Source organism: Pteropus vampyrus, unplaced genomic scaffold, assembly GCF_000151845.1.
Source record: "Pteropus vampyrus isolate Shadow unplaced genomic scaffold, Pvam_2.0 Scaffold177, whole genome shotgun sequence".
Taxonomy (NCBI): domain Eukaryota; kingdom Metazoa; phylum Chordata; class Mammalia; order Chiroptera; family Pteropodidae; genus Pteropus; species Pteropus vampyrus.
This window is the reverse complement of record NW_011888958.1, coordinates 1915937-1928370: the sequence shown is the minus strand read 5'-3', so window position 1 is coordinate 1928370 and position 12434 is coordinate 1915937. Positions and strand designations below refer to the sequence as shown.

Genomic DNA, 12434 nt, shown 5'->3' with positions numbered 1-12434 from the left:
TGTAAATATAATGTTCGAGTATGGGTACCGGTGTTTATTACCAGTTGTGCAACCATGGGCAAGTTATCCAACCTCTCTGTGCCTCCCTTTCCTCATCTATAGAATGTGGACGCTGGCAGTATCAGCCTTAAAGGGCGTTTGGGTGGAGGGGCTAAATGCAATAATGACTATAAAGTCATTAGCCTAGTTCCTGGCACTTGGGAATATTCAGGAAAGAGACAGAGAACAAGACCCCACCTGATTAGAACCAGGACTTGTGCTCTGCTCTTCCTAGTTCAGTGCCCTTTCTCTTATACCAGGCTGCAAGATAGACGCTCACACAACATATTGATCTGGTATTATTTTGGAATATGAGTGCTAATTAGGAACCCACTTAATATCATACCAGGCAAATATGGTTTGCTTAATGTTGGTCAGTAACCGCCTTCCCCCCCCCGCACACATTTCGGGTAAATTTACCACCACCACCACCCTTCCTTTCATATCTAGAACTTGGTTTGCCATAGTTTTAATTTTAATTTTGTAACTAAGTCAAGTTTTTTATATATTAAACTTGTTTGCTGTGCTATTGCAGGATATTGTGTGATTATCCTACATTAGTTAATTTCAGTATTTGACACTTAAAAACTTTCTAATTTGATATAGAGGAAGGGAACTTTAAAGGTATACTTTTCATGCTGATAAGCAGTATTTGGACAAATCAGCGATATGCATATTTTAAAGCATACATTGAAAGTAATTGGGGAAGAGAGCAAATAGGAGAATTGATTTGGAAAGACTCCTTTGATTGAAAATTTAGCTGTCACGGTACTTTAATAACCACTTAAATGCAGTTCTCTTTGGACCCAGCATCAATTTGGAAATCTTTGCTTTTTAATTCTTACATAATTTATACACAGTGTGATTTAATAGAAATATTGAATATATGTAGCTTTACAGGACATTATGGACTTCTTGATGTGATGAAATAGGATGCACACAGAACGTTTTTGTCTAAACAATTGAACCTGCATCTAATCATATCTCTAAATCTAATCACCAGTTAAAGGTAAGGGGAGAGAAAGAATGAGATAAATGACACCATGAGGAGGCAAAGCACATTCTAAAGACAAAGAAATGAAGAAACAAGTGTTTCTTCAACAATCAATGGCATGAAATAAAAAAGGAGGAAAGACTCAAAATGTAGTATGTGGACCTTGAATTTTGGTTCTAATGAAACAACTGTAAAAAGATATCTTCGAGACAATCAGGGAATTGGAATATGCACTAAATATTAGACAATGTTAAGGAATTACCTGTGCTATTAATTCTGTTAGGTTAATGGCATAGCAGTTTATGTTTAAAACAATCTGTTATCAGAGATGCATAATTGAGAGACTTTTACTTGACATAAGATGTCTGGGATTTGTTTTAAGGGGAAGCTGAGAAATGCAGTCTTTTAGCTGGGTGACATCGTGTCTGTAGGGAGAGAATAGATACTGAGGGCAACTAGCCATTAATATAAAAATCATTGAGATTATAAATATATACCTTACAAAAAGGAAGCAAGTAGGATATATGTCCATGTTCTTCATTTTATTTTATTACAGACTGTCACTAACATCAGATGTTTACTTCTTAATTAGGAGCAGAATTCTCCTCTAAGAAAGGGTACCTACAGGAGAGTTGGGCATCACTGTATGGCTGTATATGTAAAAACCCTGTTTGGAGGAGAGTGTAGGGAAATAGTGGAGAGAGTGAGGACATGTGAGATCTGGGATGAGTTTTATGTTTCAGTCCTAACTCCTCTGCTTACCTGCTCTGTGATCCTGGGTTTAAACCGTACCTCGACTTCCTCTGTAAAATGAGAATGGTAGCATATTTACCTATATAACTTTATTAAAAAGGAATAAGTAATGTAATTTGTGTGAAAGTTCTCTGTAAATTATATAAATAGTATTTTAAACAAGATTTGGAAAATATCCCATGATGATTATTTAACAGTTTTGGGGTTATATGTAAATCTAAGGTCTATATAAACCAGGCACTCTATAGGATACAGAAAAATATGAAGAAACTCAAGGATCTTGCAAATTTAGAAAATAGATGAGAACTAGAGTCATGTATAAATGAAATTAGCCAGTGATATAAGGCAAGGGATTATTAAGTATCACATGGAATGGATTTACAGATGCTTGTCAAACGTATCAGTATGCTGCTGTATAAAATCCTTACATTTAGAAATGAAGCTAGGAGCTAAGTTGTTGCACTGTTGTAAAAAAGAGATTGACCTAATTGTTTTCCTTTGGGCTTCTCAATGTTGCTAGGTAACAAAGGCTAGAAAACTCAATATCTAATGAGAAAAGACAGGAGTGGTTAATATATTAATTTTAAAAAGGGAATATTTGCTTAGTATCCTAAAAATCAAATAACTTAAACATGTAGGATGGAAATTTTTATGTGGTAGTTGAGATTGATTCTGGAATGTCAGACAGCTTGGGTTTGAATCTCAGTTCTGTCACCTTGGGAAAGTGCTTAAACCTGTTAAAGCTTATTATTAAATGGGGATAATAATAATAATAGGATTGTTAGGAGATTAAATTACTATTAAATATTAATACATATTTATATATATCAAACACTATAAAGTATAATATATAAATAATATATTAAATATTATTAAGTATCAAATGAATATATATTTTTCATAGCACTCACAACAGTGTAACATCGTAACACTAAAGGTTTGTTCCCATTTTTACTGATGGATAAAGTAAGCAAGGCTATTTCCCCCAAGTTAGATAGATAGTGCCAGCCCTGGACCTTCATTTTGCTTCTTTCAGTAACTCAGATTGTAAACCCAGAATAAACTGATCCTTTACTTATTTATTTGGCCATTCTGTATTACAGAATTTCCTATAAGGTGAGGATTTGAAAATGTTTTTGATATATTTTGTAATAAGCAAATATACTTTGATATATTTTGTAATAAGCAAAACTATTAAGAAATTTCCATTTTGATAAGTGAGTAACAATTTTTGACAATTTGGTTACTCATTGTTTTTATTTTGCTACTAGCAAGCTCTGGCAAAATATATCTTTTTTTTTTTTTTTAAATCAAGCCACAGTAGGAGGCTTAATAATAATGGTATGAAGATGAATGTGCTTGAATTCTGAGGCCAGAAACATTTTGCCCCACTCAGTCCTCAATGAATTTAGTTTTTCTTAATATATTTGTTTTAGGAGGCAAACTGACAGGAGACTGTATATTTTTTTAATCCTAAATTTTTTAATCCTGATTTTTCTTCTCCTGGTTCAGAAACACAAATGTGCTTCTTTTTTTTATTTCTAAATTTTTTATTTCAAAACTTTCTTGTGATTAAAAATATTTTCTATCTGTAGGAATTTATACAGAAATCTGGTGAGATCTCTGTGCAAACAAGACGGCGATTGTACAAAGAATGACATTGAATTCTCGACCTGGTATGTATTTATCTGTGATGAATGAACAGTTGTGGTCTTTGATTATTATTAATGCAAATAAGAAGAACAAAAGTATTCATATGATGTCAGTGTGGTAAGTTGAGGTAGGAAGATATTAACACTAGCAGAGATATTAGAAGAAATTCTTTAACAATGTAATACTGAGTTTTTCAAGTGATAAGTTCTTGAGCCCATTTGTTGGAAAAATAAGGTATTTTAGATTTACAATATTTGAATTATAAATATATAAATATATGTGGCTTTCATATTTTCTTTATAGTATGTATCATTGATTCTTAAAATTTGCTTTTCTGTTTTAAGTGAAGAGCACTGGTCTATGTCTGTGCTGACATCCAACCTGAGTCATAGAAACAAGCATGGAAGCAAACTGAGAGATTTGGGCCTATACTGCCTTAGTTTTGCTGCCTATCTAGTGGCCTGGGGAAGTCACTTAACTTTTTCTGACCTTCGTTTAGTAAAGTGAGCAGTTAGATTAAAATCTTTACATTCTATTCCCATCTAAGAAATGGGATGATTTAAAGAATAGAAAGTTTGCTTATGTTCAACATAACTAAATAAGAGTATACTTTTAGTGATGATGTTTGCTGCTTACAGATTTTTCTTTTCATATTTCAAATTTTCTAATTTTCAAGACTTTTTAAAATATTGCATTCATTAAATTTTTGTTTTCTTCTTGAAATGAGGAAGGAATGTTTACCTATTTTCTTTGGCTGATGGGATATTTCTGCTTGTAAGTTTTAATTTTCATAGTTTAAAAAAAATTGGCTATAATTTTTGGCTTTCTGAAATCCTCCTAAATTTTAGAACAGAAGAGTGATTTACCTGTAGTCATCTTTAAAAAGATATTTTGAAGTCGACAGCAATATTCTAAAGGATCTTCTTGGAGAAAATCAAGAGTAATTAAAATTATTTGAAAAATTTATGCTGCGTTACAGAGAAATTACAAAACAATATAGATTTATTCATGCCTATATTAAAAGAGAGTGCTCTGAATTCTAGAGAGACCTTTTAAAGAATAATAAATAATTACATAGGAAAGTGAGTTTTTGATTTTATATTTTTATCTAATATTTTAGGAAAAAATAGTAATCCAGTGGCAGAGAATTTCCAAGTAGAAGAAGTAAATCTACCAGATAATATCAATAAAGGACAAGGACAAGTCAGAACTCCTTATCTTTCTGTGGATCCTTATATGGTAAGAATCAGGATTTTGTGGCTTGGTGAAAATTAATTTTATTTTTGTATATTTATGTTGCATCTACATTTTATTGTGCAATTCTCGTGATTAATAAATAGTTGGGCAATTATATATTGACACCTGTGGATTACAGATTTACATTTGTTTTTATTCACTAGTGTCATTAAGGAATGTCGTAGAAAGGTTTTCGTAATAGTAGTACATGTGGTTAATCAGGTTCTTCCAAATGTCCAGATCACTTCTCAATAGTAAGTAAAAGTTGAAGATAGTAAATTAGGATGGGAAATTCTCTCAGACTGATCCAGTTTACAAGGCAGGCTCTGTACAAGACTTTCGTTCTTGTTGGTCTCTTTTTGAAAGGAACAGACTCACTTATGCTGCTTCTAGATAAAAGATATTTATTGAAGAGGTATATATGGCCTAGGACTGCAGCTGAGAAGCCATCAGGCACATGGACTTAGATTTTTATAAACAGAGGTAGTTTTACTTCTTCCTTTCCTATATGGATACCTTTTATTTCATTTTTTTGCCCTCACTAGAACCTTCACTCAGTACAGTGTTTATATAGAAGTGACTACAGTGGACATCTTTGTCTTGTTCCTGATCTTAGGGAGAAAGCATTCTGTCTTTCACCATTATATATGATGTTAGCTGTGGGATTTTTGTAGCTTAGATTTGATCAGTTTTATGAGGTTGAGGAAATTTCCTCCTATTCCTAGTTTATTGACTGCTTTTATCATGAGGGGTGTTTTCTATTTTATTGTGGTAAAATATATATGACATAAAATATATCATTTCAACTATTTTTAAGTGTGAAATTCAGTTGCATAAAGAACACACAGTATTGTACAGCCATTATCACTTATCGCTTCCAGAACTTCTTCATCATCCTGAACAGAAATTCTGTGCCTGTTAAACAATAAAATCCTCATTACCCCCTCCCCCAAGAAGGGGTTTTGGATTTTGTCATATGCTTTTTCTGCTCCTATTGAGATGATCATGTGGTTTTTGTTTTTCAATCCATCGATATGGTTTATTACATTCATTGATTTTCAGATGGAATAAATTCCACTTGGTGAGATTCCTGGCATGTAATTCCTTTGATATGTTGCTGAATTTGGTTCGCTACTATTCTTTTCTGGTGATGGTTTACCTGATTTTGGTATCAAATAGGCAAGTTATAATCTCTTTCTGGATTCCTGTTTCTAAACATATACTTGCATTCTCCTTCTTGCTTCTGGGCCTCTTTCTTTGATAACACACCAGTGCCCCTTTTTGCTCATGCCTTGTATTAATCATGCTTCTTATTTTTTGTATTTTATGATGTTTTCATACCTGAGGGGCTTCGTTAATCCTGGAGAGACTGCCTTTCTCAGGGCTAGCTAATTTTTAGAGATAATAAACAACTTGCCTGGGACACACCTTTCATATGTAAATCAATCAATCTAAAACCCATAACTCCAACCACCTCCTTCCTCCAACTCACATACCATCCCGATATTTTCCCTGCCCTAAACCACAAGGCCAGTATGAGGCAACTAGAAACCACCCCTGTAAGCCAGAGCTCACCCAAATTATTCAAACTATTTAATCCTAAATTTACTCAAGCTTGCCTACCCTGCCTTGTGCATTCCTTCTCTCAAACCACAATAAAGACTCTGGGCCATGCTTTCCTCTTGTTGCTTTTGCCTTCTGACTAACTCTGTTACTTCGCCATGTGGCCCTGCATATGATGTGCCTCTTCATTTGGGAATTATAAATAATAAACTCTTTCTTCAAGGCAATTGTCTTTGTTTCTGTCATCTTACCATAATTGATTAAAACAAAATCCCAGGTATAAATTAAAACAAGCCTTCATATGTGCTGTTCCTCCATCTAAAAACTTCCTCCCACCTTTTTCTCTTTACCTAGGAATAACCCCTGTTATTCCCTAGAAGCCTGCTTTAAAGAGATTTGCTTTGGTTAAATCACCCTGAACCCTCAGGACAGTCTTTTCTGTTACATTTTCTCAAAACAGTACCTTGACCGTCAGCATTTATCCTAATTGTAATTAACACATATTTGTGTAGTTATTAGAGATCTGTCTTCCCTGATGAAAAGTAAACTTATGAAGACAAAGGTCTTATTTATCACTTTATCTCCAGTGACTAGCATGGTGCTTATTAAGTATTAAGAAAGGAAGAAAATCATTTCTTTCCCCAGGTGGCCTTGTATGGCGTGATGTGCCTGTCCACTTGGGAACTGTAGTAATCACTTGCCTTCACTAGACATTGGTCTAAAAAAATAAAAACCAAAAAACAAAAAACATAACTTTAAAAGGAAAAAAAGGAATCTAATGAACATTAAATCATTGAAATTTTATATCATTCCAAATTTACAGCTAATTTTAATTACCATGCATCTATAGCATTGTACGTGATTACATTTAATGTATATATACTATTTTGATTTCATATTTAAGTGATTTTTATATAAATATCTTCATATGAAAAACTAGTCCAAGTATCATTATTTTGGTAGTTATAGAACATTCTATTTTCTTGACATCATTTGCTTACCTATAGAGAATTACTTGTTCTACTTTTCTTCTTAGCCTTGTTTAAGAGTCAGGTCCTTGGTCTGGCCAGTATCCATGGCTGCTGCATCACCTTCCTAGAATACATGGGAGGGCACACAAGCAGAAGCATAACATATTCCCACAGAAGCTTCTGCCTCAATTTCCTCTTTAGTCTTTTCCTCTGGTGAACTGAACTAAACCATATGGGGCCCCTTAATTAAACAACCTTCCATCTTTTCGATCTCCTTTCTATCTCCTGGACCATACTGTAGGCCTCTACACCTTGGCTTCATGAGAGAAACAAGAGTGAACCACAGGAAGAAGGCCTTGACTACACAGGAAGTCTTCAGCCTCAGTTCCATGGAAGGGTGTGGTGCGACTGTGGCATTTTGTCTTTGTGAAATATAGAGAACATCCACCTGAGGTTAGGGGTGTGATGTAGTGCTTAGTCGAAGTTTTCTCTATCATTGTGCTATCATGGGAAATTGAACAGTTGGGGGAGCTTAAAAATGCCTTGGGAATAGGTATTAGCAATGAGGAAGAGGAGTTCGGATGGGATTGTGATAAACAACTGTATTAAAAGTTTCATTTCTTTTTGTTTTATTTCTATCGGGGAAGTAGAATTGCTAGGCCAAAAGACATAAGTGCTATTGTGGTTTTATATGTTACTAGTTTGTTTTCTGTAATATTATCAGCAATATGTAAGTGTATCTAATTTGCTATGATCCATTGAAACTATTGGCATAGTATTTTATATTATTTTTACTAGTGTAATAGATATAATATTACGTAAATTTCTTTAAGTATTTTTAAAAAATTTTTAACAGCTTATTTACATATATAATTCACACATTTAGATGTTCAATTCAGTGGTTTTTAGTCTATTCCCAACATTGTGGAACTATCACCACAATCTAATTTTAGAACATTCTTAAATTCCTTTTTAATTATACTTCTTGTTAGAAGGGTACATTTTTTTCAGGATAAAAAATAACTGAAAGAAAGAGGGAAATGAAGATAATTTTTATGTGATTAATACTTTACTTCACATTACTTATTATATATCTTTCTTTTAGTCACTGGGTAAATTAGTAAACTGGTTCAGTATTATCAGGCAGAATTATTCTAATCAATGTGTCCTTTTTTTCAGCGTTGTAGAATGAAGGAAGACACTGGGGCTGATTATATGAAACCTTGGCAGCTGTCTCAAGGGGTTGATGGTAGAAGTATTGGGATTATAGAAGAAAGCAAACACACAAATTTTACTAAAGGCAATTTTGTGACTTCTTTCTGTTGGCCCTGGCAAACCAAGGTTATTCTGGATAGAAATAGCATTGAAAAGATGATATATAACGTAGAGTATCCGATTTTTTCCCCCTGTAATTTTTACTTTGCGCATTTGCCATTCACTTCTGTTTGTTATCAAGGAAAACATAAAAGCATATATTTTCTTTTAGATAGCTGTAAAATGTGGAAAGCCTTTGTTTCCTTTCTACTGTTGGCTGTAACTTTATTTGACAGTTCTTCGATTACCAGTGAATGGTGTTACTTTTCATATTTAATTTATTTCCCAAATTTTATATGTATAAAATAAAACCTGAGCGATAAGCACCAAAATATATTTTATACTAAAAATTCTAAGGCCCCTTGTGGTTGTATGCTTTAAAGTTTCCTGAGAAATTGTCACTTAACTTAATTCCTTTGGTTTGTGCTTGAAATTCTATCTCGCGTCAGAAATCCTGAGTTCAGCTTCTGTTAGGTTGATGACAAATATTAGGCTGTTTTGACCTACAAAAATTGGCAGCTTCATGTAATTCAACCTAATATACGTCATCAAGGAAATTACTTTATGTCTCTGAACTCCAGTTTCCTTATGTGCAAAATGAAAATAATAGCTATCTTACAATGAATATGAAAATTAAATGCTATGACCAGTGAGATTAAGGTTTTGTAAAAGGATTTATAAAATGTTAGTATTTTTTTATTACACATTTTTATAATTAGTTAAAGGTGGCTGTTAAGATACAAATGACATGGGAGATGTTATGCAATCATTTGTAATACTAGTAAAATACATTTGATAGTACTAGTAAAATAAATTTAACTAGAAATTTCTTAGCAGGAAGTGAAAAAGAAATATTCAGCAGTTTCTGTCTTCTATCATTGTGCTATTATGGGAAACTGAGCAATTGGGAGAGCTTAAAAGAGCTTTGGGAGTAGGTATTAGAAATGAGAAAGAGGAGCTCAGAAGGGACGAAAATGTGATATTTGCCGAACACAAACTTAATTCACACTGTTTTTAAAAATACTAGCTTTACTAATAAATATTACCTACATGAAATATTTCTGTGTACTGTAGACTTTTCTATGTATTGTAGACTTAATTCTTCATTACCTTTATCTACACACCAGATTTAACTGATAGCCATTTAAAATTGCCGAATACAAACTTTTTATTTCTTTTTATTCCATTTTATTTCTTTGTGACATTTTAACTACAAATCAAACTAAGGTAATGAATCTCGATTCCTTTTGGTGGTTTATTACATTTTTACAGAAGTTGTGTTCAATTCCTTAAAAAGTTATTATAAAACCATTATGGTAGGGAGTCTTTCTATATTATTTTTTTTTCAATTCTCCCTAACTCTACAGATAAGAAAACAGACACAGAAGATGTTAGAGCAGTATAATTAATTACCAGTAGGGCCTGGTAAACATATAAACGTAAAATGCTAAAAAGTTAAGAGAGACTTCATTTTATTTTCTAATTAAACTAGAAGAAATTGTATCATCCTTACATTTTTATGGTACATTTTAAGCATGAGTAACGACAACTGTTAGAGTTGTAGCTGATTTTTTTTTTTTTTTTATATAGATAAATGTTTACTTTGGAACTGCTTAGATTTAAAAACCTCCCAACTTTGCCTAGTGTTTTCCCGTTAAGTCCTTCCTCTTTTTCGACATACTTGGGGCATTGACAAGAAAGAATATTTTGTGTTTTACGTGGAAGTTTTATTTTAAAAGTTTTATTTTGCTTTTACTATAAAGAGAAATGATATTCAGTTGTTTTTTACTTTATTCAACTGAATTAGAGAATTTTAACAAGACTGAAGAATGGTTTACTATTCTAGAAACTGTATTGGGTTATTAGTCTGCTTGTACCGCTGGTGGCTTAAACAACAAAAATTTATTTTCTCACAGCTCTGGTGGCTAGAAGTCTGAGATCAAGGTGCTGGAAAATTTGGTTTCTGGTGAAGTCTCTCTTCCTGGCTTGCAGATGGCTGCCTTCTCGCTGTGTCCTTACGTGACATTCAGCCTTTCCTCCGTACATGTGCAGAGAAAGTGATCTCTGCTGTCTCCTCCTCTTTTTATAAAAACATATAATCCTTTATACATATAATCCTTTCGGATTAGGTCCCCACCCTTAAGACCTCATTTAACCTTAATTATCTCCTTAAAGGCCCTATCTTCAAATATAATCACATTAAAAGTTAGTCTTCAAGATATGAATTTTAGGAGTGTCCATGGAGGAAATATTGAAACCTGTAGAGGATTTTTATAAGAATATGAATCAAACTGATGACAGTTGCTGGGAAGCAAGATCTCAAATGCTCCAGAGAATTTCAGTTTTGCAGTTTCTTTTATGCATTTTGAAATTACAGAGGGGAAAAAGCAAAGCAAAGATTGGATTACAGGATAGTTAACAAGATTATGTGCTCTCTTGAGAGTGGTTACTCTTACTTCAAAGGTGTGTTAACCTCAGTGCACAAGAACAGTGGACAGGGCTTGCTTAAAACAAAGATAAACCTCTTACTAAAGAAGTTACATACCAGAGGTTTGACTACCCACCATGACCTTTCCAGTGAGGAATTTATGATCACATCACCTATGAGGTTACTTTCTGTAGAACATCTTTTTCATCCACAGGAGGACACAATTCAGTGTATAGCAGCTTGTCTCGGTGCTCCTTGCTGAGCAGCGCCTAGACTCACACTGGAGGCAGCTGGCCTCGGTTTCTAGTGTGGCCTTTTGAGGAAATTATAAGCACAGCGTCTGTGGATTGCTTGCTGAATCTTAACAGGTGGCCCCAGAGGGGCAGAGGCTTGAGCTAAATTTGGCCTACAGCTGAACCCCTCTCAGGATTGTGCCACTGGACACCTACTTCACAAATCCACACTAATAAGACTGGGACACTTAGGAGCTTTGCTTAGTACATAGAAACATAGACTGAAAGGCAGCCAAAATGGGAAGACAAAGAAGCAGAAACCATATGAGAGAACAGAACAGAGATCCAGATATAATGGAGTCAAATAATCTAACAGACACACAGTTCAAAGCACTGATTATAAAGATGCTCAATGAACTTTTGGGAAGTGTAGATAAATTCAGCGAGAACTTCAATAAAGAGATAAAAAGCATAAAAATGGAAATAGAAATTATAAAAAAGAACCAATCTGAAATGAACACATTATCTGAGATGAGAAGTATATTAAATGGAATAAACAAAGGAATAAACAAAGTGAATAAAGAAAAGGATCAAATTTCCTATATAGAGAATGAGAAACCAAGGACACACAATCAGAATGGCAAGAGATAAGATGCCAAGGCTATAAAAATAATTTAAGAAACATACGAGACACTATTAAGGGTTCAAATATCCATCTGATCGGCGTAACTGAAGAAATCAAGATGTTGAATAGCTGTTTGAAGAAATAATGATGGAGAACTTCCCTAACCTGGTGAAGGAAATGGATATAAAACCCCAGGAAGCTCAGAGAATTCCCAAAATCAGGGATCCAAAGAGGCCCACACCAAGACACATCATAATTAAAATGCCAAAGCTTAAATACAAGGAAAGCATATTAAAAGCAGCAAGAGAAAAACAGATAGTTTTCCTCATAAGGGAAAACCCAGAAGACTGGCAGTTGAGTTCTCAAAAGAAACTATGCAGGACAGAAAAGCTTGGCAAAAAATATTCAACAGAATGAAGACCTCGGATCTACAACCAAGAATACTTTATCCACCAAAGCTATCATTTAGAGTTGAAGGACAGATAAAGAGCTTCCCAGACAAAAATAAGCTGAAGAAATTTATTACCACCAAGCCCGTATTACAGGAAATTTTGGAGGAACTTCTTTAAGAAGAAAAAATATGTATCAAAAACAGGAATAAAGAATGGTAACAACTACATTCCTA

General features: G+C 33.7%; 1 protein-coding gene across 1 annotated transcript in view; it reads left to right on the top strand.

Annotated features, from left to right (window-relative positions):
- The window catches only part of PTGR2 (prostaglandin reductase 2), a 20802-nt gene that overhangs the window by 2476 nt on the left and 5892 nt on the right, over positions 1–12434 (top strand). The window contains exons 2-4 of the mRNA XM_011370891.2: positions 3382–3462; positions 4560–4678; positions 8389–8592. Of these exons, the coding sequence (XP_011369193.1) occupies positions 3441–3462; positions 4560–4678; positions 8389–8592 (345 nt within the window). The 5' untranslated portion in view covers positions 3382–3440. The remainder of the gene's footprint in view (positions 1–3381; positions 3463–4559; positions 4679–8388; positions 8593–12434) is intronic.